The following is a 27856-nucleotide window of genomic DNA, read 5'->3' on the forward strand; positions in this document are numbered from 1 at the left end:
TTCACATGGTAAAATATATTTACCCAGATGTACTGTTGCAAGATCAGACCCTCACCAACGATGATATACAAATCACGCTCTGCTTGGAGAACTGAGAGTACAAATCAGCATGAAAATATAGAAAAGCACTTCTTTTCCTCTCTAAATCTGCCAAGTCATAGATTCTTCTGACAATACCAGGTACCTAACTAGATATAGATGAAATTTTTATTGGCAGCTTTGTGGGCTTTCACGTAGCAAAAAAAGCACCACTTACCTAGTGCTGTGTTTACTTCTGGGAAGAGAGCCTCATCCCGCAGTCACCGCACTCCAGAGATCCCCCTCCTGTGTAGCCTTGGTGGATTGTGGCTTGATATCTGCAGTGGAAGAGTTGGTGAATCATTCGCAACTTAATATTCCTGCATTTATAGCCACCGCTGTAGATGGCCATGGATCCAATTCTTCTGGCATTACAATTTCTTATAGTTGTGCATCTGTGCCTTTGGCAAAGTCTGGGTGAAACGGCCAGGTGCCATTCACACAACTCCCTACAGACGTCAAAAGAGATAGGTGGGGTTTTTTTGGCATGTTACTTTTATTGGTCTGGTTTTGGGAAACACTGCAAGAGCAAGAGGTAGGTACCTAATTTTCCCCTTCATCCCCACATTGATTACTTGCTGGAGATAACTGACAACTTTTTGGTGGGACTTTTTTGCTTTTTTGTTTGTTTTTGTTGTTTTTTTGTCAATGGTAAGGGGACACCTGGTTCTGCTGGACAACATGGTGAAAAAGGAGAAAAAGGTGATCCAGGAAGAGTTAGAATAAAAGGTAAACACAAATTTTTTCATTAGCCTTTTTATTTCCTATACAATGCCTAGGCAATAGTGTGAGAAAACCATATTTATCTTCTCTTTAATGAAGTCATTAGTTTAGCGAGTTGTTGAAGCCTAGAGGTCACATATATCCAAACTGCTTTCTTGGTACTCTCTCGTTCATTTTCTTCTTGCTAAACACAAGATCAACACAGTGTTTTGTGGTTTTCACTTTATAGTTGAACCATAAAACAGTTTTAACAGCTTGTTATTGAAGCTAACAAATGACTTTTCATGTCATGTGATTGATAGTCAGGGTCTTACAGAGATCTGTATAGCAAAGACTAAGCAGGATACAATTACTGTGAAAGCATGAAGAAATATTATTGTACAGAAGCCACTTTCTGAAGTGTCATATGCCAGTATCCCAACTGCTATCTCAACTTAAACCACCAACATCCTTCTTGGGAAAAACTCAAATCTCAATGGCTATTCAGATTCCTGCTCCTATTTCTAAAAATTACTCTTGACCAGGCATTGAGGAGAAACAATAGGCTACCAGTTGCACAACTGAAATTCTTGTAATTAAATAGATCAAAACCTCTCCACAGTTATGGTTATAATTTGCAAAAGCAAAAGAAACAGAGAACAACAAACTACAGCAATCTGATGGCAAAACTTAGAAATGCTAAACTAATTATTCAGACAAAAGATTGTCCATCTTATTGTTTGTGAAAAGTTAGCTTAGCTTTGGATGCCTGTGTGTGTTTACAGATGTTGGAGCAGGGCAGAACATTTGCTGTTTATTTGCAAAGGATTTCTTAACACAGCAAAATGAATCTTTGGGTTAGAAAAATTATATTGTCCTTTATTCAAAAATTACATTTTCATAAATATTATTGCAAGAGAAATCTAGAAGTAAAGGAAGAAAAAAGTAAGGACCTTTTGGGAATATTGATGCAAATGTTCTGCGTCGTATGGCATTGGTATATCTAATTTCACTGAAATCCAGAATAAAATTCTGACTGATTTCAATAGCAAAATATTTTCACTCTGTATATAGCATGAACAAAAGCCACATTCTTGTGGTGCCTGTAAACATGTCTTTTACAGAGAGATCAAGTTGTTCCATGGTGTCCAAGTACATGTTGCTTTCCTAAACGAAAAATACCTCACTAAGAAATGTGAATTCAAGAACTGGAAATTTTCATACAGATATGATGGATGGTTACCCAGCATCTACCTGAGCAGAAATTAAAAAAAAAAACAAACCTATTGCAAATATTATACTATTTTTTTTTCAATTTGTTTTAAGGAATAAAAGGTGAAAGAGGTCCTACTGGGGTTCCAGGATTTCCAGGCCAAAGAGGTAATGATGGCAGAGACGGGGAACTAGGATTGCCTGGGGAAAAAGGAGCTGAGGTATGCTTGATTTACTCAGAATTTTTTTCCATTTCAGTTAATGTGTTGTCTTATGGAAGGACAAGCTACTTAATGAAAAAATACCATTCTACTCCAAATTCCTATCAGATTAATCAATTTTATCATTCTATGTTAGCCTAGATCAGAAATCATAGTTTTTATCTGTTGAAAAATTATTTGTTTAGAAGTAGTAACTGTTTATTTTGGTATTTCTGAATATAATTTCTGCATATACTGTGTGCCGATATTATGGGATCAGGAAGAAAAAACATCCACAAAACTCTACCCTTTGTTCCTATTGACTTTGAATATTTAAAACTAATATCATCCATGTAGTCACTTAATTGTGGAAGAGTGGTTTCTCCAGACAATTCTCTAACATGGCTTTTCATAATTAAAGAGAAGAAATAAATTAGGTCTTGTTATTTCTTATCAACAATTTATTCCTTTTAGGGCAATTCTGGAGTACCACTGCCAGGTGATAAAGGATTCCCTGGGGTTCCAGGACTTCCTGGGGTAAAAGGACAGATGGGATTGCCGGGTTTGGGGTTTCCTGGCCCTCCAGGAGTCCGAGGTAGCCCTGGGGACTTCGGTGATACTGGTAGTGTTGGGCCACCTGGTCCAAAGGGCCAGAAAGGTAATTTTGAATGTTTACAGTAAGAACCAAATAACAAAATACATGTTTGGTAGCATCCATTACAGTTTTGTATATATTACATACAGTTTTATTCATTTATAGTGAAAAATAATTTTGGCAAGCTCAGTGGTCATGTGAAATCTGGCCATTGAAAGGTATGATACTGTCAGCATTTGGCAGTGGACACTAGTGGAAATATGGCTAGGGGCCTGAAACCTGCAAAGTGCCACTTGCACACTACCAGAGGAATTATTTTCTGGAGTTAAGAGTATAACAGTAGTAAGAAAAATATATTTTAATATTCTCCATCAAACCTTAAGTAATATGGAAATAAAAATGTGCATAAACTGTACCTTTGCACATCTAGTTGGTTAGTTCCACAGAAATATTACACTAAACGTTCAGACTCCATTTATTCTAAAATCAAATCGGCCAGTTTCTTTCTCCCTCTTGCTTCAGGTGAGACTGTCTGCATTACACTACCATACCCTGGAAATCCAGGTCCCCCAGGTTTTAAAGGTGTTCAAGGTATGTTTACAGATGGGAGAATTTTTGGTTTTAATTGAAATGGAGCTTTAAGTTGCTAATTAAAAAAAATAAGCTATCCTAAAAAGATACACTATTCTAGTTTTTCAGCAGATACATGTCTCAAAATGTAAAACTGCACCTACACAGGAATATACTAACCTAACAGAATCAAGGGCCAGACAGCTGCAGTTTGCCCGATCGAAGGTGTGCAGGCTGCCTCCATAGAAATGACTAAATAAAGGCAGCCTGGACCTCTGTCCTGCCTCCATTAAAATGCATAAGAGAGTCTGTAAAATACACAGATGGCTGGAGTCAGATAAGAACTAGAATATGCACATCTGGATACCGGGAAAAAAAAGGTGTGAGAGGCAAAGACATGCTGCAAGTCTGTAATTTCTAAAGCTATTGCTCATGGCAAGTTGCAGTTGAGCCCTAAAATCTGAATACTTACTACTATTACTTCAACTTGTTCAACTTTATTTAAATTCAAAGAAGTCATCCAGGAACTTGCAAAATGTTGCTTGTGATCACCTGCAGAACATTTGAAATACCCCAGAAAATCCTGACCAGAACAACTGGAGACACTGGATTTTCAAGCTGCTTAATATGATGTTACACAGCTCCCTGACATCAGTACTGTGGGTGGTACCTACATTTATAGACACAAAAGAACAAGGAATAGCATATTGAGCTCATCTGCACCATTGCAGAAGTAGCATATAGCACAGGAGAATGCAAGGATTTGAGTTGACACCTGTCATTCACTAAGTTAATACTGTTGATGACCTGTAACATTAAAATTTTTTTCTTTTCTAATTTAAATCTGGTGATTTACAGTCTGCTGTTTATGGATTAGGGAACAAACCATTTAGAAGAACAGCAACCGTGTATTTGGTTGAGACGGGTGGTAGGTCTTGCCCAAAATGTTAGAAGCAGATGAAATCCACTTGTCTTCAAAGTACATGAATTTGTATGGGATAAAGATGCAATACTGTTTCCTTAGATCCCACGTTTTAGAGCTCTGTCAGTTTTTTACATACTTTCTTTCTGTTTCCAGGACCAAAGGGTTTAAAAGGACTCCCCGGTCATCCTGGGCCAAATGGCTTTCATGGGCAAAAAGGCCATCGAGGCAGGCCAGGAGCAGGAATCCCTGGGCCAGAAGGTGAATTGTGCTTTTCTTAGTCCAGGAGATCTCCTGGTCAAGCTGTAATGCATACATACAGGCAGGGTAAGATAGCTACCATGGTAGAATAGAACAGGAAGTGCATTTCAGCAAAAGCTAATGGAAGAGGAATCTTTACCAGTTTCCCGTCCTTTCCTCCAGCATTGCAGGTGCTGCAGTAACCTGAAGTTCAGTGTCCAGAGAGGAAATATTCTCAGAGAACTGAGAACAATTAGTATCATTTTAGCAAAGGGATGGAACTGGACAAGAGTGCAGTACACAAGACAGATGCTGCCCCAAAAATGCCACTCTCACTTCCCACAGGAACAACTGCCCCCTTCCATCCTCATGTATCATTAACTGTAAATGAGAAACCTGAAATTAAATGTATGATGTTAGTCTTCCTTGCAAAGTGATAATTTAATTCTGGTTAAATTCGCATTATAATACTCCACGGTTTTAGACGGAAAATTAAAAACAACATAAAACTTCTCATTTATGCCCTATTTGAATTTTAAAATCCTATCAACAGGCTTTCGAGGCAAAGCTGGTGATCCTGGTGATGAAGGTGAAAGAGGATCTACAGTTGATGGTAAAAAAGGCCCTCCAGGTCCACCTGGCATAGATGGTCAGAAAGGTGTTCCAGGTGATACCACATATGGTCCTCCAGGAATCCCAGGTGACAGGGGACTGCCAGGACCCCCTGGTGCACAAGGATCAAGGGGTGATCCAGGCATTCCTGGGTTTCGAGGTATGAGCCAGTTTCTATGAAGCATTTCCATGTGTTCAAAAGAGAAAATGTGAGCAAAACTGGTCCTGATTCAGACAGAATTTACTCTTTCCTGGATCACTAAGGGTGACTGGGAATGGTATGCCCTATTTTTATGTTTACATTTTTACAGTTAATGTCAATCAGCCACTGGGGAAATCTGCATTGCAGGAAGGGGAAGATGCCTTTACCCAGTCCATCGATTATCAGTGCAGCTTCCTATTCTTACTACTGTTACTGGCTGCTAAGCGGCCATCTGTGCTTAGGGCCTCCTGCTCTGCCACACAGATAGTCCCTGCCTCAGATTGTTTACTCAAATCTGAAAAGACTGGCAAAAAGTGGGAGAACGATCAGGGAGAGGGGGGTAAATTTCTTTGCCCAGAGTTATAAAATATAATCCTCAATATCTTGGGCACTACACTCCTCATTTCAGGGAAGTTTTGTTGGTTGATGCAGACGTCTCCACAGTAGCACTTCCTTCCCACTTCATAGAAGATATTGCTGTTTCCTTTTATATGTCTTCCTTTTGCCCAGCCCTAAGCAGACACACACACCCTTCTGTGCTGGGAATACCTATAGAACTGACCCCAGTGCTGTGTAGCTGTTGCAGGCCAGTGAGCTCCTTCCCTTCTGCTCCTCTGCATCAGAGGCTAGCTTTTTGTGCCATAAAGTCATCCTTGCCTATAGGTGAGAGGTGAATTCATATTTGTTCCTTAAAGAAAGACGATCTCCACAACAGCCAATTCTAAACTGCTGAAAAGCATCAGTTTTCACAAACTATGCAAAAACTAGAGGATAAGTAAGATATTACAATAACTGAACATGTACATTTCAAAATTACAATTAGGAATTCTGAGAGATGGTGAGTAGTCGAAGTAAAACATTTTAAAATGTTTTTTTTTTTTGTTTCCAGGACAGCCTGGTACTCCAGGATTTCCAGGTGCCAAAGGTTTTAGAGGCCCAGAAGGTGATATAGGAGCACCAGGCTGTCCAGGCTTCCCTGGTCCACCTTGTGACACAGGCTTACCAGGGCCACCAGGACTCAGAGGTGTCATGGGCCTGCCAGGACATCAAGGTACACAACACAGCTCTAAGCTTTACGCATCTTTTCTAGCAGATTTAATCACATTATTTTTGTGGCTGACATGACAAATATTTACATGGTGGCTGCTCATTAGTGGGGGTGTACATTACATCTTTCACATTTCCTTAAACTCAAGGAATGTACAAGTGTGCATCCCAGATGTTTCCCAACTTTCCTTCCATTCTCATACTGTTCCTTAGCTGGCCAAATCAGAGTGTGTTCACTGTCAAGTAATAAATGGAAGAGTTACCTCTTGTTCTGTTGTCCTGAGTAAATTAACTCAACTACTATCATTACTGTGATACTTTAATCTTTCTTGTTCTTAAATTGAAGTGGTATTTAGGGAGAGCTAGGAGCTATATATATATCAACAGTATTTACAAATTAGTACTGATTTTTCACAGGGTGCTTCTACTGATATGCCTCTCACTAGTGAAAAGTTTAGGAAGAGCCAGCATGGTAGCAAAGTTTCCAAGTTATTTTGCCATGTCTGATGACATTCATATTTTTACCAAAATCTGTCACTTTCTACTTTTTAGATACAATTGCTGAATGCTTTTCCTGCATTTACATACACAGATGAAAGCTCTTTTTCTCAGGCTTACCAGGTTTTAAAGGTCAGAGGGGAGACAGGGGCCTAGCCGGGCCACCTGGAGTCAAAGGTCTCAAAGGCTCTCCTGGCTCACAAGGTCCCCCAGGTCCTCCAGGCTCCCGAGGCCTTCCAGGACTTCCAGGCAATAAAGGACCACCTGGTTTCCCAGGACAAACAGGTATGTTAAACATCCTGCAAACAACCTCATCTATAACATCTCTTGTAGAGGGAGCTATTTCTACTGCTGTTAAAGCTATAAAGTACTTTGCTCCTTCCTCCCTTTCTAGCTTTGAGAATATGACCCTGCAACAGGGTAGAGGCAGTAACAATAGCATCCTTTGTTCTTTCCCTTATAATACAAACAAAGGGATGGAAATAGTTTGATGCATCTCGGTGCATCCTGGTGCTTTAGTTGTTTTACAACACTGACATATTTCCATATATTATTTCCTGATTAATCGTAATAGGTTGTTGTTATAATATGCTGTAATAAGAACAATGTACTTTCTACTACATCCAGACTATCTCCTTTACTGATGCAGTCTGTGACTATGCTGATGAATATTCAATTCTTGGAGGAGAGGGGTCAGCAAAACTGCTACCTTGGACTTCTGGAGGGCAGACTTTAGCCTGTTTAGGAGACTGGTTGAGAGAGTCCCTTGGGAGGCAGTCCTGAAGGGCAAAGGGGTCCAGGAAGGCTGGACACTCTTCAAGAAGGAAATCTTAAAGGCCCAGGAACGGGCCTTCCCCATGTGCTGAAAGATGAGCTGGCAGGGAAGACCGCCAGCCTGGCTGAACAGAGAGCTTTGGCTGGAACTCAGGAAAAAGGGAGAGTTTATGACCTTTGGAAAAAGGGGCAGGCAACACAGGGAGACTACAAGGATGTTGTGATGTTATACAGGGAGAAAATTAGAACGGCCAAAGCCCAGCTAGAACTTAATCTGGCTACTGCCATAAAAGACAATAAAAAAGTGTTTCTATAAATACATTAGCAACAAAAGGAGAGCTAAGGAGAATCTCCATCCTTTATTGGATGCAGGAGGAAACACAATAACAAAGGCTGAGGTACTTAACACCTTCTTTGCCTCAGTCTAATACTATGACAAGTTGTTCTAGAGGTCCCCAGCCCCCTGAGCTGGCAGACAGGGATGGGGAGCAGAAAGAAGCCCCCATAATCTAAGGGGAAATGGTTAGTTACCTGCTATACCACTTAGACACACACAAGTCTCTGGGGCCAGATGGGATCCCCCCAGGTAATCAGGCCCAGTGAGCATGGGTTTATGAAAGGCAGGTCATGCTTGACTAACCTGATCTTCTATGACAAAGTGACCTGCTTAGTAGGTGAGGGAAAGGCTGTGGATGTTGTCTACCTAGACATTACTAAAGCCTTTGACATCATTTCCCACAGCAGTCTCCTGGAGAAACTGGCTACTCATGGCTTGGATGGATGTACACCTCACTGAGTAAAAAACTGGCTGGATGGCCAGGCCCAAAACCTTGTGGTGAACGGAGTTAAATCCAGTTGGTGGCCAGCCGCAAGTGGTGTTCCCCAGGGCTCAGTACTGGAACCAGTTCTGTTTAATATCTTTATCAATGATCTGGACAAGGGGATCGAGTGCACCCTCAGTAAGTTTGCAGATGACATCATGTTGGGCAGGAGTGTTGGTCTGCTTGAGGGAAGGAAGGCTCTACAGAGGGTTATGAACAGGCTGGATTGATGGGCTGAGGCCAGTTGTAACAAGGTTCAACAATGCTAACTGCCAGGTCCTGCACTTGGGTCACAACAACGCCATGCAACGCTACAGACTTGGGGAATTGTGGCTGGAAAGCTGCTCTGCAGAGGAGGACCTGGGGGTGTTGGTTGATAGTTGTCTGAATATGAGCCAGCAGTATGCCCAGGGAGCCAAGAAGGCCAAGAGCGTCATGGCTTGTATCAGAAATAGTGTGGCCAGCAGGACTAGGGAAGTGATTGTCCCCCTGTACTCGGCACTGTTCAGTTTTGGGCCCCTCAAAACAAGTAAGACATTAAGGTGCTTGAGTGTGTTCAAAGAAGGGCAACAAAGCTGGCAAAGGGTCTATGGCACAAGCCTTCTGAGGAGCAGCTGAGGGAACTGGGATTGTTTAGCCTGGAAGAAAGGAAGCTCAGGGGAGACCTTATCACTCTCTACAACCACCTGAAGGGAGGTTGTTGTGAGGTGGGTGTTGATCTCTTCTCCCAAGTATCAAGGGACTGGGCAAGGGGAAATGGCCTCAAATTATGCCAGAGGAGGTTTAGGTTGGATATTAGAATTTCTTTACAGAAAGGATTGTCAAGCATTGGAACAGGCTGTCCAGGGAACTGGTTGAGTCACCATCCCTGGAGGTATTTAAAAGATGCATAGATGTGGTGCTCAGAGACATGGTTTAATGGTGGATTTGGCTGTGCTAGGTGAACAGTTGGACTTGATGATCTTAAAGATCTTTTCCAACCTGAACGACCCTGTGATTCTATTCTATGGTTCTATGAGTAAGTGGAGAAATAGCTTCTCATTATGTCTAATACTTATAGAAAATGTGACCTTGGTCCCAAATCATCACTAGACAATGGGCAGTTATTCTGAGTAACTGTAGCAAAATCCTGTTTTTCTCTTGTCTCATCTGGAGAGTAGGAGTTGTGATTTCCAGTAGTCCCATGCAAAATCTGGTGGTGTCTTAGCTGTGCATTGTGTTGAAAATGTGTTGGGGATAACTGCTTTAGTAGTAAGTGTAGCCTAAATCTCCAGGGGCGGCAGCAGGGAGGGGATGATGTTTGCTTCAAGGCAGTCTGGATTTCAAGGCAAGCCTGATCTTGGCATGAAGCCATGTTCCAACTATTGCTTCTCTAGCTTTGGTGATTTCCTAAGAAGGCCTTCTAAACTTTCTGCCTTTTGCTTTATATTCTTCCTTAGAATATGACAGCAACAGCTTAGCAGACTGAATATGTAAATAAAGCATTTAATATTACCAGGAAGCAAAGGGATTCAAGGACCCCAAGGATTCCCAGGACTCCCAGGAACACAAGGCCCAATGGGAATCTCCGGTGTAAAAGGTGAAGAAGGAAAAGTGGGTCCACCTGGGCCTACTGGAGAATGTGGGGATATGGGAATAAAAGGTTGGTAAAAATCTGCTTCACTCTCTAGTTAAGTTACTGCTATATTTTGTTTTGCTACTACTGTGTTAGAAATATATTTACTTTTTCTTCTTGTTATGAGGGTATATTTACTTCTGTTTTCAGAGATACTAAGTACTAAATCCTGTTATCTCAGTTACGAATGCATAATGAAAAATAACCAAAGAAAAATTAATTTCACTCAGATCAACAGGTGCATTTACCACTAAATCAGAGTAAGATCACTTATTTGGACAAACCTTGAATTTTGCCCTGTACACATCTGCAACTTCAGATTTGTCAAGTTTTTTTCAAGACAAGTCACTCATGAGGATTTACTTACATTCCATCTGTTTGGTTCAAAGGTGAAAGAGGGCCTCCAGGAGACAGCGGCAGTGTTAACATCCGTCTTGAGAAAGGACAAAAGGGAGAACGAGGGTTTCCTGGTGAGAACGGATTTAGAGGTGAAAGAGGTAAATTCATAAAATAAAGCCCTGCATACACACACATTCATCTGATATAAATCACTAGTGTTTTTCACAGGTTTGGACTCATAGCTGCAGTAACATCCAGCAGCCTGTTTATAGATTCTTAAACCAGCAGGCTAGTTTCTTTGGACAATTACTAAGGCAATACACAAAGTGTGAAAGCATAGACATATTCAAAATAAGTGTCAAATAATGGCTTGACTGTATTGGTCACTATCTTGTTCTACAATAACCTTCAGGTGAAAAAGGCAATACTGGTTTCAGAGGCACCCCAGGATTTCCAGGGAAGAATGGTGTCCCAGGACTGCCAGGTGACCATGGTGACACTGGACTGATGGGGTTTCCAGGATCATGGGGTTTCCCAGGACCAAAAGGCTTTAAAGGAATTACAGGTTTTCAAGGACAAGCAGGTGACCAGGTAAGCAAAGTGGTAGTGAAATGTCCTGGACTTTGCAGTTATCTTTTGCCTCCAAGAAATATTATGAAGGGTACTTCTATTGTACTTACCCATTAGATATTCCTCCTGAGAAGGAACTGTCAGTATAATAGGAAAAGTAAATTCCTTAATGCAATACTTCTGTACTTGGATTACATTTTAGAAGGAACTGTAGTCAGTCAACAAAGACCTCTCCCCTCCCTCTCTCCCAGCTGCATGTTGTGATTTTGTTATATTGCCACTTGGTAGAAGTCTGGGCTACACTGCACTTATTAATGGGGCAAAAAATGAATGCACAACCAAGTCTTAAGCATTATTCCTAAGAACGGATTGGATTGACAAATCACTTATTGCAGAGATCATAACAGAGCAACAGCACAAGTATGAAGTTAATATATATATAGCTACTTCTTCGTATCTTGCTATGTGGAGCAGCCAAGCCAATAGACAAGACAAACCAGGTCTTCTGTGCCCATACTGACAGCTTGCACCAAACAGAACCCAAGCAAGTAATACTGCTCAAGAATGAATCTATAAAACCGCACATATAACATACGGTTATAAGGTAAAATTCTTCACTGGCTTGTATGCTAGATACACAGGCAGTGGGATTACATGAAGCATAAAGCACAGTTGGTTTTTCGGTAAAGGAACATATCTTTGCTTGGCTTGTCTTATATTTCTTTGAAGAGGTAATCTGTGTTTTGCTGATTATAGGTCATTATTCAAAAGGAAAAACAGAGAAATCTTTAGATTTTTACTATTATATCACATCATATTTCTGGTTAATGTTTATAGTAAATTTTGGGTAACATACAACAATATTTGGTACATTTTTATGGTACCTTTTAAATCAAATTACTCAAGCCATCTGTGGGGAATTTAAGCAGTTCAAGCCAAGAGTTAGCAAAAACTATAAAAGCACAAATTCAAAATGATTAGCAAGTCTAATCTACAGTTTCTTGGAAGTGTTAGTGGTCAGTGCTAGACATGTAACAAAACAGCATGCTTTTCTGTTGAGTTTAAGATACAATTTTGCTATTCATATTGACTGCTGGTCTGTTTACCAGTGTAAGAGAAACAAATGCTCTTATAGATCATTCCTGCTACACCTATGTCAAGCGTTTGTTTTTTAAAAAAATCAGGGTGACGTTGGCTTACCAGGAATCCCTGGAAACCCAGGACTGACTGGCCCAAAAGGATCTAAAGGTAATGAAATTATATAGACACGTTTTCAAAAAGAGCAGTATTATTAGGATGTATATGGTCTGATAGACAGCGAGTACTCACTAGAAAAGGGACAACAGGACAGAAGTGAAAATAATTAAAACATGAATGTCATGAGAAACAAGTCTGACTTACCTGAAGACAAAATTTGCATTTCAGTATATTCTTTAACATTTTGTTCCTTTTAAAGTAGGTCTTACTAATTTAGAAGACAAATATCTGACAAATTTCATAGTTTAATAATTCCATCAAACATATATAAAAATCCACTCTAAAATTTGTCAAATCAAATAAGAGAAAATGCCATCATTAGGGTATTATCATATGGTATTATGCAGATATGTAGAATTTTTAAATATTCCAACATGATTTATAATTTCTTTTATATCACTTATTTTCCAATGTTTTCCAGGCTATAATTTTTGAATTCTTAGAACTTCTGAAAGTGTAGTGTAGCAAATCAGGCTGAGTTCATACCCATGGATGCAGAATTATTCAGCTGAAAAGTTGAAGTTCTGTACATTGTTTTTTACATAAGTAGAGATTACTCTGAAAAACTTATCTACAATATTCAGATTTTTAAAATTGTTTCAAAGAAAACCAAAATGATGTCATCCATCATATTCCAAATTTTCTTGGAGCAGGATTTCATTACTAATAAATAACAAAATTAAATCATTGCCTGGAAAAAAGCATTAAAGGGACATGAGAAAGTCTTTTCTCAGTTATATTTTCTATTTCTTCAAAAATTCAAGACCTTCTCAGCCAGGGAATATATTCCCACAAAAAAAAAAAAGTAAAGAACAATACTTGATAACTTTTATGAAATGTATTCAAGACAAATGTCCTGGAAAAGTTATCCGTAAGACTAAAGCAGGAAATAGCCAGTAAGGGTGGGGATTGCTATGGCAAGAGATTTCTAGCAACACTTGAAATTGATATTTCTCTTAACTGCTCACAGCAAAGTCAAACATGGAGACAGCATGAATAAGTAGGAGGGATCAGACCTTTGTACAGACAATGTAAGGCAAAATTGCTCAGAATTACTGATTCTGTGATAAACAGGAATTTCAACACAGACAGAAATAAGGAGTGTTGGCTAAACACTCCCAGCTAGTCCCTGAAATGTCTTTAATGCATAAACACTCACACTATATTGATTTTGCATAACCTCATAAACCTACATAAGGTGTTCTCTCTGTTAAATAAAGTGTCATGGGGAATTTATGCACTATCTTTCAATTTCAGTATATGCTATCAGTATTGGGAAAGTTCCCATAATTTTTGAACACTGCATGAATACTGCCAGGAGTTATAGTAAACACAAACTGAGTTAGTACTTCAAGACAAGATGAGCTAGCAGATAATTTGCATGTGCCAAAACCACTTTTCTCTCCATGTTCTCTCAGTCCCTTTTATAGCTGTTAACATGAGTAAATTATCTGATCTTATAAAATTGTCCAGCTTTGGTTTTGTGGATGAAAAGGATACTTGTATGAAATGAAAGTCATTGTACTTCAACAGGCAAGAGAGGCGACCCAACTCCTCTGCTTGGTGCACATGGTCGAAAAGGGCCTCCGGGAGATCCAGGATTACCAGGTATCTCTGTCTGATTGGAAAAAAAAAATCAGACTTAAGAATTTATTTTCTGTAAGTTTTGTTAGCGGAGATTTATCTCTGCTTCCTGTGTATACTGAGCAGTATTTTCTATAGTTAGAAACCCAGGGATTGGAAAGGCATCAAAATGGGCAGTATGGCTAGCATGAACATAGGAAGTAGAGTTTACTGTCATCTAGTACAGCACTGATGAACATACCAATACCTACCAGAATAAAACCTGGCTTAGCTGTATCTTGCTAGCCATTTCTGCTCTTTCGGATATCACCAGAGAGATCAGTGTAATTCATTACTAATAAATAGATGCAAGGATCTGAAGTATTTGAATAAAATTATTTTTCTAGTCAAGAAACCCCTTGCTGAACTTTTATATTTTTAAACTTATGAGATGAAGAATGGGCAACTTGAAACAAATAAATGCTAGATTTTCTTTTTTTTTTTTTTTTCCTTCAAGGACTCTGTGGATTCCCAGGAGACAAGGGTTCGCCAGGTATCCATGGGCAACCTGGAAGACCAGGATCCAAGGGTGACCCTGGATACCCAGGAAAACCTGGATTTCCAGGTAATGCCAAAGTTTAAAAAAATAATGCCATGTAACAGCTCAAAAGAGATATGGAACAGGAAAATGCAGCTGAGGAGGCACCTCTGTGGAGGAGGCTAGAGAAAATCAGAGATCATATGAAGGTGTGTATTGAAAGCTACTTCAGTATCTAGTACCTATAGACAGCAGCAATAGTCTGCTCAGTCTCAAAGAGCAAGTTCCATCAATTCTTCATACATTGCTATATACTTTTAGGTACCTTTGATTAACTCAGTGTGCTGTGTAGCCTGGGGAAAAAAAAAAAATCAGTAGTTTTAATAGATGTGCATATTCACATGGTTTTTTTTTTTTCCACTCTCAGGAGCTACAGGTCCTCAGGGATTGCCAGGAGAACCTGGAGAAAAAGGGAGACATGGAATTTTGGGACCTACAGGATTGAAAGGATTAGCTGGATCCCAAGGCAGAAAAGGTAAACAGTATACAGTGGAGTTGTTCTGGTAATGTAACAGCACCAAACATAAATACCCTTTTAGTAGTGAAAAATGGAAAAGACCTAACTGTGAGCAGGATTTTGATTCCGTGTTCTCCTAAACTATTAGAATAATTAAGTCAGTTCCCATCACTGAAAATTAATATAAATGCTACCTCAGAAAACGGCTACAATCTAAAATGAGTGAGGAAGGAGGAAGAAACAGACTCTGGCTCAGCTGATGTAACTGATAGCAGAAGTTAAGGAAAGAAAAAGGACTTTGCAGTAATTCACATTTCGCTTTCACTTCAATTATGCTGTGTTCTACTTTTCACCATGGAGTGCCACTGTTACTCTACAAAACCAGCAGAAAGCCATGGAGAGTTTTGTCTTACAAATTTATTTTAACAAATTCTGATAAGATAATTTGGGTTGGTTTTTGTTGTTGGCTTTGTTGTTGTTTTGTTTTCCTGAAACTGATTTTTGGTGGATTTAACATAGAAATGTTTCCTTCAAATTCTAACTTATACTTCTCACAATGATTGTTCTGTTTAAATTGAACACCAGTTCATCTGTACAGTTGTTTTTGTTGGAGAACATTATTAACTTCTGCTACACTTAGAATGATATATTGCAATTATGTTATATTAGTACTTCATAAAGAAAGGTAATCAACTATGTGCTTTGTATCCTCTCTCTGTTATAGTGTGCTTTATAACCAGTTCCTGGACAGGACCATATACAGAAATCATAGTAAAGTAATACTTGTGGCTATGACAAACGGTTAGAGATGACAATAGATTCAGTTTTTCAAACTCAGCCTAAGGAAATATTGAAAAGGTTTATAAGAAACTATTGCAAATTTAAATGAAAAATGGAAACCATTTATGATTGCTTGCAGTAAATAAGTGGTGCTGATGTAAACTATCATGACAGATAGCACTCCTTGCTGGTGCATAATTTGTAAGAGAACTTTTTATTGTTGCAACAGTATTTGCTGTAACAAAGAGAGAGATCTGCAGTGACAGGGATGTCTGAATTGAGAGGTGTCAAAAAAAAAAAAAAAGCATTCTTCTGCTGAAAACTTCTTAGTAGCAGATAAACTCTTTCCTTCTTGCTGTAAGTGGTAAGACACTTCTTTTCTATATTGTGCAGAACTTATCCCAAGTCCTGCGCAAGAAGCATAACAAATTAACACACGTGCTGCAGAGGGAAAAGTTCAGTTCCAAATGGCAATTCATTTGAGACCAAGTTGCCTGCTAAGCCTTAGGATTCTAAATATTGCCAGCATAGTTGAAAAGAAGGCTAACAGCTTTGAAAGTATACCCAGTCATGAAAACTCAATGGAATTTGTATTCCAATTGGAGAATATAAATCTTAACACTGTTTTAAATAAATATTGTTGCTAGCATTAGAAATGAAATGGTTAATTGGCTGTTCATAGCTAAGTACACAGCCTTGTTAGTCTAACTGCTTCTCATTGACACTGAATGTCTTGTGCCTGAAGAACTTTTAGATTAAAAAAAAAAAATTAAAAGGCATCTACTAAAGCATAATCACATTTTCTTTATTACAGAGATAGTTTTACTAGTTAAGGGCTTAGCCTGGCAAGCCTTACTGGTGTGAGTAATCCTTGATGAAGCAAGTAATATTAAGACCATCAGCAGAATTACTTGTCTGAATAGAAGCTGAATTGGGTTGTAAAATACAGAAACAGTGGTTCATACACAGGTCAGCCAATTCAGCTGTACCTAGAAGTATGGGACTATACAATCCAAAAATCTAGAATTACAAGTGCTGATATTATAATGGATTGTTGGCAAATATGACAGAAATTCCCTGGAAAGCAAGTAAACCAAGACATCAATCTCGACTGAATGAGCTAAAGATCAAAAAAGTTTTAAATGGTGACCTAGGTGCCAAAAATAGTTAGGAGTTCATAATAATTTTAAAATACCACTGTTAAATTCCCCAAATTGGCATGCAACTCTACATAAATTTGAAAATGGGAACATGCCCAAAGCACAAGCAGGCTACAGAAAGCAGGACTGAAATTTAGAATGCCATGAAAAGGTAAAGAGCAGTTAATTATGGGCACAGAAGATACTACAGGTTGGATTGCCAGTATCCTGTCTTATAAATGGGATTACATAGAGAGTACATATCAATGTCTTGCAGGTTTTCCAACAATCTTATGGATTTAAAATTTTTCTAGACCAGTGTTTGCTGCAGGTTGAGGTGTTTATTTTTCCCCCCCTTTCTTTTCATTACTTTGTTAAATTTTAACTAAAATAATTTATCACTTTCTGAGAACAAAACTATGGGATATTATTTTTATTGTGTCTGTTAGAGAACTCTACTGTCCTTTTATTTTTCCTTTCTCACATGACCCCTCTTTGAACTAGGAACCTTTACATATGTCACTGGTAAAGCGGTTGATGAAGGGCATTCGTGTTTCTGTTCCTACAACAATTTGTTCCTGCCAAATTTGACCAGTTTATAAACTTTAAAAAATACATCCATTCATATGTGCTTAAGTAGAGCAATACATTCTCCCATGATTCATGTTGTGCACAAACAGCAGATTTGTGTGCTGCAGGACACACTGGGATCAAGCCCAGGAACTGAAACAAGAGAACCTACATCTACTCCAGGAAGCAGCTAGACAGCGAAAAGGAGACAGACAGGAAGATAATTCAGACTTGTGGAAAAAAAACACTGCAGCTGGGCTGGGAATCCTACATGGCAGGAAGAGGAACTGGCAGGGAAGGAAATTAGGCAGAGATAAGCAGCAGAGGTGGAAAAGACACAGGAATAGGCACTGGCAGTATTGTTCAACTTCTTGATGATCAGTGTCCACTCTAATCTGTCCCCCTCTGGAGCAAGAAGCATCCCAAGTCTTTCCCTCTGTCTGAAACCTCTTTGAAACCTGTTACTACCAAATGACCCATCAGCTTTGCCAAATCTGTTCCTATCACCAGGTGATAGGCTGCAATCTGCATTTAATAAGCGTACGTCTTCACATCTGATACTTCACCTACAAAATTTAAGAAACCATAATGTGCTAATGATATGGAGATATTTTTACCTTCCACTGCAAGCAATAAACACAGTTTCAGATTAGTTCAGCTTTTAAAAATGGATTAAAAAATGCTATCTATGTTTTTATTTATTGTGTTTTAGCAATTTTCAAAAAAACACAGATTATAAAGCGAAATTACATCTGACTACCATGAACACCCAGCCTGTGATCTGGTCATTTAGTGAACATCACTAGTGACAAAGCTGCTCTATAATATCACATGTCAGCATAGGTCTCAACTACAGATTTCTTGTCTTCAAAGACTTTGTGCTGTTCAGTTTAAAGAATTCTTGTAATAGTGTGATGGAGAAGAGCATAGTTTTCTGTGTGAAGACTGCAGGACCAGGGAAAAGAAGACAAGTGAAAATTTAGCTTCTTTCTACTGCAACTAGATTAAATTGCCCTTAGCTTTGGAACAGAAGCTGTAAAGAAGTTACAGCTTTACAGATACTTGAGGTAGTGCCTGCATCCCAGTCACCCCGTCATGTGATAACACAGCTAACTTTGGACTAGTTAATCACATGTAGCAGTAGTAGTCTAGCCACAGACACAAGGTTCATTATAGAGTAAATTATCCCATCCTGAGCTTCCTGCTGCTAGCTGCAGTATAGAAATACCTAAAGGATTAAAAGGTGTGTTTTCCGATTGCCTTGATGTGAAGCTGTATTATGATTGTTATTTTCAGATTTCTCACATTTTCCTTTCCAAAAAGACTGCACTCAAGTGCAATGTGATCTCATCTTTGGTTGCCAGTAAGAATCAAATTCAGCAAATACCCTGTCTTGATCCAGAACGTGTTGTCAGAACAAAACCAACATAATTTTTAATTGTGACTGTAAAGGATTATTGTGGCACCTAGTCATGCTTGTAATACCTCTCAGGTCTTCCTGGACTGCCCGGACTGGATGGCTTGGATGGACTAAAAGGTCAAAAAGGTTCTACAGGAGCTCCAGGTAAAGAAGAGAAATAGCAATGTGGAACAGAAAATATTCTCTTAAATGCTTGAATGTGCAATGAATGATGCACGTTATTTTGACACTTGCCTTGTCCAGAAGATATCATTAAGGCTCAGACTAGAGTTTCAAACAATCTAAAGTATGCCTAATGACACACCTGCAGTTATTTGTGGGGAAAACTTAAACTTCCATTACTCATAGTTTTGTTGGAACCTTTCAAGGCTGTTTATAAAATGAAAATGTTCAGTGCAGATGATTCAAAGGACAGCCAAATCTCCAAGTTTTTTATATGTAAAAGATAGAACTAACAAATTAAAAGGAGACTTATGAAATCCCAGACCCACTAAAGTCCACAGGCAGTGTGCCACAAACTTAAGAACCTGGACTTCACTCATGCTGATCTATTTACAACTTTCAAAAGGTGCTTTTGAAGCAGTATTAAAAAACAGTGCTCACCATCTATCTAGAGATTACAAATCTATGCTGATAGAAAATTAAATTTAGGACCATGCAATCAGTTTACATTTCAACTTACAGACAATAATGACACCATATAAAATAACCCCTGAAGAAGAGCATTAAAGCAAAGAGATTACTTTCTTTGAAAGAGATGAATCAGGGCCAGATTCAACAAAACTCTATCCAGCTTCCAAGAGAGAACCAGAAAAACAGTACTAGGCAACCCTTGCAAGGAGGAACATCTGCAGCTGGTATTTCTATTATGCACATCTGTATTTGTACTTACTGTAAGCTTTATGTACATAATTGTTTTCCTATAAAGGTCAAAGTGAAACAGGGCCCCCAGGGTACTCAGGAGAACTTGGACCAAAAGGAGACAGAGGTGAACCTGGATGGCCTGGTATTTCTATTCCAGGCCCCCCTGGAGAAAGGGGATTCCCAGGATTCCCAGGTAAGAAAGGGTTTTGTCCTTAGGGGTGCCATGCAGAGTTGAAATGAAGCTCATACAGGCTCTTCCCCTGGTTAATATGAACATTAATACACCCAGAAGATTCCCTCCCTAAAAACATTTCTGTTGCAATAACATGCTGATGCTTCTTGAGTAGATACAGAGACACCAGTATTTCTTGTTTATTATGTTACAGGAGAGGAAATAATGAGAATAGAAAATGATGGACTTGGACAGACTCAGGGAACTGCAAGGTGGAGTTGCCTCTTGGGAAGAAATTCCTGTAGAAAAAAAGTGCAGGATATCTGGTAGTCAGAAATATAGTAAATCTATCAACTATTCGGATGTAAATGCAAGATGGAGTTGTAATCACAAGATTGCTATGATCATTTAAGAGCCTTGGTGATATAGGAATTTCATAGAAATAGGAAAAAGAAAGTGTTTCAGGAAGGGCCACTAAGAAGGTTAAGAGATTGGAGTACCTGCCATATGAGGGGAGGCTGAGGGAGTGGGAATTGCTTAGCCTCCAGAGGAGAAGGCGCAGGGGGGGATTTTATCAATGTGTGTAAGTACCTGATGGGAAGGACATGGAGACAGATTCTGCATAGTGATATCCAGTGACAGGATAAGAGGCAATGGGCACAAACTGACATACAGGAAATTCTATTTAAATATAAGGAAAAGTTTTGGTTTTCCTGTGAGAATACTTGAATATGGGAACAGGTTGTCCACAGAAGTTATGAAGTGCCCATCCTTGGAGATACTCAAAACCCAGCTGGACAGATTCCCCTGCAACTTGCTCCAGCTGACCCTGCTTTGAGGAGAGGGTTGAACTAGAAAGTCTCCTGCGGCCCATTCAAGCCTCAGCAATTTCATGATTAGAAGTGACATCAGCTTTACTCTACCAAACATTGCCACAGTGTCACAGAACACACAGAAGAAAAAGAGCAAAGGTGAATTATTCTAAGATGAAGACATAGTCATTTTTCTCAATTCAGTTACCCGTTCATGAACTGGGGGAGTCAACAGAATGGTGCTGTCAGTGAAAAAAGAGAAAAAGTTTAATTCTAAAATGTATTAACACTGCTTGACATAGGATCCTATGGTATACTGTGTCCAGCTTTGACAAATTAGGGAGAACTCACTAGAGAGTAAATGGAAGGATGGGCTCAAAAACAAAACTGAAGAAACTAGATTTGTTTTTCTGTAGAAAAGAAGGCAACGATGCAACACACGTACTAACAAGCTGAGACTAGTCGCAAGTGTTATGCAGAGGATGGTAACCTGTAAATTTTCCTGCCTTTCACATGTAAGAGCATCGATGTCTTATTTTGCAAAAATCCAGATTAAAAATTAGGATAAAAATACATTTAAGGCTGGTAAATAAATTTTGTTCACTGAGGTTTTTAGGAGACAGCTGAACTCACTTTTGCTTGGAACAATCTGTGGATACTTAAGCTGTCCCAGGCAGAATGATTTCATAGTCCCCACTTGTCTTACATTTTTACCATTTGTCCCATCGTTAGAATTCAGAAGATGGCTATTTGTGGCAATATACCAATGTGTGATGTTGCATTCTTTAGTTTAAGTAGATTTTATGGAAATAATTTAAAATTTTAAAAAGATAACAAACAGTTTAACTTCTACGAGATGTCTTCATTAGCCTAAACACTGGTATGTTCAGTATACAAGTGAGAGCATACATTACCTCCATGACTTCACATGTCACTGTTCGTTTAGTTAGTAAGTTATTTCTGTAACCCAAAAAAACCTCTGATTTTTTTTTCTTTTTTTTTTTTTTTTTTTGTAAAATGTGATTCCTTAGGTAAAAGAGGACCTGTTGGACCCACTGGACCTATAGGAAGATCTCCTGATAGTGCTTCTCCTGGTCCTCCAGGTGATCAAGGACCACCTGGTTTAGATGGCATCAGAGGTATTAAAACCAAGAATACAAAGTTTGATCATATAGAATGCCCCTGAGGTTACTAGGAGTCACTGGGTTGCTATCTGTGGAACAACATATAAAAGTATATAGAGAACAAGGAAAACAATCAATACCTCAGTGAATACACAGGGAAGTGAACACTGGATAGATCACCAGAACAAGGATAAAATACAGATCTCCAGATTCAGTTTTCTTGCTTGCATGGTAATTCTGTACAAGTCCTGCTGCTAAAACATATCTCAGTTTCCACAGAGGCAAACAGAAATAAGATTACTGGTCTCTCTTCCTCGGAAGAAGGATAAAGCACATTGTCTAGAAGCCTGCTGTTGTTGGTAAACCCACGAAGAGCTTTCCAATCTAAATCCAGCCCTGGGAAAGCTAAAACTGGCAACTCTTTTGTAAGCTTTTATGTAGACCTCACTTCTGCTACAAGCAGAAGTCGCCAAGGGATCCAGTCAATTTCTAGAGATTCTGGTCCTCAAATGGAGCTCTTTCAAGTTGCTCTGTCCCCTTATGGTAAGTATTATCTGAATCCTTCCTTACCCAGTACCAAGACTTACTTCCTATTGGGAAATAGGGTATGGAGATTGAAAGGGTAAGCAACACTATAATAAATATGAGAAACAGTGTCTCAATGCATGTAACATTTAACTTGCTGCCTTTTGCTTTAACAGAATCTACACAGTTTTGGGAGCTATTCCTATTATTGTCTTCCTTACAATGCCTTGGACCAAGGCTAATGCTAATATTTCCAAAAACACACAAGGGCTGTCTTATGTCCCAGGAAAAAAAAAAAAAACAAAACAAAAAACAAACAAACAAACAAACAAACAAACCCACAAAAGCAAAAAAAAATCAAATTAAACATGTCTAATTTTAGATGTTGATGCTTCATGCATATATTAAGAATAAAGTTCTGTTACCGTAGGTCAGCCTGGGAATCCTGGTCCTCCTGGAGAGACTCTCTTTGTGCGAGGAGATCCAGGCGATACCGGTATTCGAGGGGCTCCAGGTAATCCTGGGCAGCGAGGGCGACAAGGAGCCAGAGGTCTGCCAGGGAACCAAGGAAGAGGAGGCCCAAAAGGTATGACCTGAGATGTTTTAAAGTAGCACGTACACTTAATGCTCAGCCCTATGCAACTGAGCCTTGTGCACCAGGGTTTGCCACTGGACACTGAGCCAGGCAGAAGGGGTAGGCTGGACATTTCATAGCTCTGCCCTGTTAACTACAGATAAGTTAGGGCTGGGGCAGAAGGTCAGAGTAGAGCCAGATTCACATGTACTACTACCAACTACTTGTTGGAAGACTCCCCTACCAACCTGAGAAATGAAGCAGTAAAACTTCAGAATCTGCCAGATAAAGCAAACCTTGACCCCTCTGCAGCGTCTTGAGAAACTATGGGAGATTAAGAGGTGTTTGGACTAACACAGACTCTCACATCTGCTCCATATCAATAGCTTTGGGCTTTCAACAGATTCTTTAGTTTGAAAACAGAGATCTAGATACTGCTTCTTTCACACACTGCAGAAAAGTACTATCTACACTAATTCCTTCCACTCTCTAAAAAAAAGTCATAAATTTTAATTCAGCTCAAGACCAGGGAGAGAAGAGGAAAATGTCCATTTCTTTCTGGAAGACAACAGAATTGAGCTGTCCCAAGCGTTTTTCGTTACTCAAGCAGCCAGACTTCATCTTATTTATGTGTTCACCTTCTTGGAATGCAACCACATGTAACTGCACAACTGTTTTCTTTCCAGGTCCTATGGGAATCCATGGCCCACAGGGTCCACCTGGTGCTACAGGACAACCAGGAGACCAAGGTTTTCAAGGAAAACCTGGTCCCAAAGGTCCCACAGGTACTTATGAACCTGTTGCTTATTGTCACCCAATTGTAATCGTGATCTTTCTAGTCATATATAATCTTACTAACATGTACTTGCATACAGACAATTTAAACGATCTCAGAAAAAAAAGCAACTTAACTGATTTCTCATTTGAGTTGTGTAAAAATTTCTGAACTATGTATTTGTTTCTAATGTCATCTCATGAGAGTGTTTTCAGTTCTCATTCCATTCTTTACTCTAATTTACATGCCTGAAACTTGTTCCCACCTGCACCGCAATGGCCACAATCTGCTTTCCATTTTTCAAATCCTTCAGGTTTCATAGGTAAGTTGATGACTACTGATTATTGTTCTTTCCATGTGGGCTTCCTTCTGTATAGATACATTCCACTCTTAGCAGAAGGTATTCTTGTTTTGGCTGCTAGGAATAGCAGATACTGCTACAACATAGTTCTAAAAAATGTTTCACATAAATAGCTAGTACTTCCAAGAAGACCAATATCAGGATAATGCTATGCTGAGAGGTCTCATGCTATGATGTCAATTAGACTTGTAAAACACACTTGTTCCAAATTACCAATTTGGTCTTCTGTTGTCACAGAAAATGCTTCTTAACAAAAAATTTAGCAAAAGCTTGAATCCTAACACTGGATTACTACAAACACTAAACCCTTAATCTGACTAAATTGATCTGAATCTGATTTTGTTCCAAAATGTACATAGCCAATAGCTCCTAGTAACTTTCAATACCTAAAAAGTGGCCATTCTTTATTTTTTATTATTATAATTATTTTAAATGGATATTGTGGGTTAGCTTCTTTGGCCAGCTTACTGATGGGTTTGCAGCCACAGAATAGGCAAAGTATGGTAAATCTTCACATGTGCTAAAATGGTCCCACTGAAGTTGGGTAGACTTTAGGCTTCAACTCAAATCAGTTTGGGGCACATTAAGACAGAAACTGGACACCACATATTTGAAATATAACAGCTAGCATACACCTGTTAACACATGCTTGCCATGCTGTTAAATGCTGTGCTAAAAGACTAAGAGTAAAATTAAAAGCAGTGAGAGATTCAAGATTTTACAATACTTAAAGTAAACACTTGAATACCAAAAACCAACTAACAGTTATGTTGATTTTTCACATGGGAGCTATCTTCTGTGCAATTTACTTTCCTATTACACATTCCAGGTGACCCTGGTGAACCAGGAAAAATAGATGATTCATGCCCTACAATCCCAGGGCCCCCTGGGGAAGCAGGACAAAGAGGAGATGATGGCTCCGTAGGATTACCAGGGCCTATAGGCCACCCTGGAGCCCAAGGTAAGCTTGTGTTTTGAAATCTTGGATGTCTATTTTAGTCGTTTAGATAACAGATTGAAAAGGGTCAGAGTGTCAGTGTTATTTCTCTATGTTTTACCACGTCTCTTCCCCCTAAACACTTATGAACAGTCTCCAGAAACACGTAGTGGGCTGGTTAATACTGAGGATGATGGATCAATACAGCTGAACCAGGCTGCCTGAGCCTGCCTGCACTGCATTCCATTTTCCATTTGCCAGGGAGGGCAAAAGCATCAGGCACTGTTGAGAAGAAATATTCTTCAAATGGGATTTCTCCTTTTTACCAACAAATGAGAAAGCAATGCCTCAAACCACGCCTATGGTTTACACAGGCTGTATTTGGAGGATGTTAAAAACATACTTGCTTTAAAATTTAGCAATAATGAATCACAAAGCTCTGCTAAACAAAGTCCTAAAAGGGAACTGAGGTCAGAAAAGCTGCTACGATAGCACTTTTTATCTTCTAGAACATGAAAAAATTACCACAAAAGAAAACTGGCCAAAGAGATCTTAAAAAGGAGTGATTAAGGTGATGCTGGTACTGATGATTCCAACAGTGACCATCTTCATAGAAATATATCATAGCTTGTCTGTGTAGTGTCTTCAGTTTAGATAGTGGAAATCCTTCATGTGGTTTTAGATATTTCCTACTTGGGAAACCAAAGTTTGTTGTGGTGGCTGCAGTGGACATCCAATGTCTCTAGAGAGAAAATGCATGACTTTCTCCCAGGAGATTACCTGCAATAGACATTCCCCTCATGAAAGTGAACACAAGGCAATTTTCAATGAACTGTCTAGTTTTATATATCTTAATTGATTTGCCAATTAAAAGATGTTTCAGGGGTTGAATTGCTGTGTTTCCATTATATACATCATTAAAACAGTTTCTGTAAAACCAGATGATACAGTGATACATACTCACACTGGTTTTATGAAAGAAAAACTTAGTAATGCTTTTACTTTCATTAAGATAGCAGAATTCCACTTTTTTCCTGGCTTGGAAGGCAAACTGGAGGTTTTACTCGTAAAAGCAATGTGTATTACTAAAACTTCAGTGTACTTGAGCTTTAGTAAAATAACTAGGCAACCAACATTGAAAAGCTGTTAAATTGCTTTGACTTAATGAACGTAGTAAAAAGTAACATGGGGAAAATTTTGAATGTTGTGAGATAACCTTCAATTATGCAGTCTTCAGGTTAAATAGGAAAATTTGTAAGGAATGAAACACATCATTAATGAGAAACAACTGCGGTGCTAGAGAAACATGCTCATCTGAAAACTGTTTTTTACCTAAAGAGGAAATACTCTGCTGAGTGCAACAGTACCTGACAAGTATAGCTTTGTTCAATTCCAATGATGTTTAGAGTGGTCCGTGAACAGGACCATCACTATCTCTGCTCCGCATATGAGACGTATCTTTTACTGTCATGGCCACACCTCGTTATCTGCTAATGTAAGAAAATGCATGTACATATGAGAAATACAAAAAGGTGAGGCCATCAGAAGCCTAAAAATACCTTTACCCTTCCCCACTGAGTGCAGTCTAATTCTGACATTCCCTCCCTGTTCTGTAAGTTCTCCAATACGTACATCACTTCACAGGAAGTTCAGTACCTGTTTAAAGACTTTGCTGAACTGGGTCCTAAAAGATGAAAGCCTGCCATAGGGTGAGTTATAACTCATTACCTGGTACAGATACTGATGACAATTCTGCAAGGCTTGTCATGATCATGTTTGTTAGTGCTTTTATTGCAACTGTAAATCACACAAGTTCTGTAGAGAGGACATAAAACCTTACCAGCATTGCTGTTACAAAAGCCATGCCTCTCTGAGCCACTAGTGTGGTCACACGGTGAATAAACTGTAACGAGGATTCCCCGCAGAAAGCAGTTCTGCACCTCTCTGTCCTGAAGCATCGTCTCTTCATAGTGTCGGTTTTGCTGAGTGGCCCTCTGCACGCTGTGTATGTTTGGACAATGTATAACCTTTAAATGCAGCCATATGAAGGGAAAGCGCATGCTTTGTATTTATCTAGGAAGAAAAGGTGAAGAAGGGTCAGGCGGCCTGCCAGGTCAAGATGGCTTACCTGGGGCACCTGGACCTCCGGGTGACCAAGGGAATGTAGGAGAGCAAGGATACGCTGGGCCACGAGGTAAGAATGGAATGTGACTTCTGGGGGAAGAGATGAGCCATGCATAGACCAAGTTTTCTCTCTACTCTCCCAATTCGCACATGGATACATCCACCTCAAGCCTGAGATACTGTGACACTTCTTTCCCCCTCTCTCAGTTCAAGCCCTGATAGTGACATTTGTGAAAGATTTTGTAACACGTGAAAAGATCTATCAGAAGAAAATCTATCTCAGCGTCCATTATTAACCAGAAAGGAAATTAACCACACATGCTTAAACACCATATACCATAGGTATGCATGTCTGAGCCGGGGCTAATGGTGCATCTGTCTGTGAGTAATTAAAATTGTATTTTAACTGTGACTGCTGTTTAATAAATTAATGTTTTGATACATATGAGAGGAAGCAGCATTAACTGTTACTGCAGGGATTCAAATTCAGTCCAAACAAGTCATCCTAGTGAGTAAGTCTGGGAAGTCATTGTCCACCTCAGTTCATTTCTTAATCCACACAGCACAGGACAGAGGCACAATAGAAAAGTCAACTATCAAGCATTCAGGGGCAATCTAGTTCATTTCTCTCCTGTAAGGATAACATGAGTCTACTGTTCTCTTTATCACCCATGCCAACCTGTGCAGTTGTATTATATTCAGTCAGGTACCCCTTACTGAACACTTAAATATAGTAAAAAATAAAAGTTCACGCTAGCTATGTGTTCATATGAGTAAATTTCTTTTACCTTTTCTCCTATGTATAAG

The 27856-nt window shown here is 39.2% G+C and overlaps 1 protein-coding gene across 1 annotated transcript in view; it reads left to right on the forward strand.

Moving 5' to 3' along the window:
- Positions 1-27856, forward strand: part of COL4A4 (collagen type IV alpha 4 chain) — a 78772-nt gene that overhangs the window by 44505 nt on the left and 6411 nt on the right. Inside the window, exons 23-45 of the mRNA XM_042799850.1 lie at positions 735-807; positions 2107-2213; positions 2667-2850; positions 3310-3378; positions 4436-4540; positions 5073-5291; positions 6223-6384; positions 6993-7163; positions 9972-10115; positions 10478-10585; positions 10840-11018; positions 12182-12245; positions 13788-13862; positions 14335-14442; positions 14783-14890; positions 18854-18925; positions 19710-19838; positions 21661-21768; positions 22709-22864; positions 23539-23637; positions 23941-23949; positions 24818-24949; positions 27003-27119. Of these exons, the coding sequence (XP_042655784.1) occupies positions 735-807; positions 2107-2213; positions 2667-2850; positions 3310-3378; positions 4436-4540; positions 5073-5291; positions 6223-6384; positions 6993-7163; positions 9972-10115; positions 10478-10585; positions 10840-11018; positions 12182-12245; positions 13788-13862; positions 14335-14442; positions 14783-14890; positions 18854-18925; positions 19710-19838; positions 21661-21768; positions 22709-22864; positions 23539-23637; positions 23941-23949; positions 24818-24949; positions 27003-27119 (2698 nt within the window). The remainder of the gene's footprint in view (positions 1-734; positions 808-2106; positions 2214-2666; positions 2851-3309; positions 3379-4435; positions 4541-5072; positions 5292-6222; positions 6385-6992; positions 7164-9971; positions 10116-10477; positions 10586-10839; positions 11019-12181; positions 12246-13787; positions 13863-14334; positions 14443-14782; positions 14891-18853; positions 18926-19709; positions 19839-21660; positions 21769-22708; positions 22865-23538; positions 23638-23940; positions 23950-24817; positions 24950-27002; positions 27120-27856) is intronic.

This window comes from Tyto alba, unplaced genomic scaffold, assembly GCF_018691265.1.
Source record: "Tyto alba isolate M040663 unplaced genomic scaffold, T.alba_DEE_v4.0 Super-Scaffold_10, whole genome shotgun sequence".
Taxonomy (NCBI): Eukaryota; Metazoa; Chordata; class Aves; order Strigiformes; family Tytonidae; genus Tyto; species Tyto alba.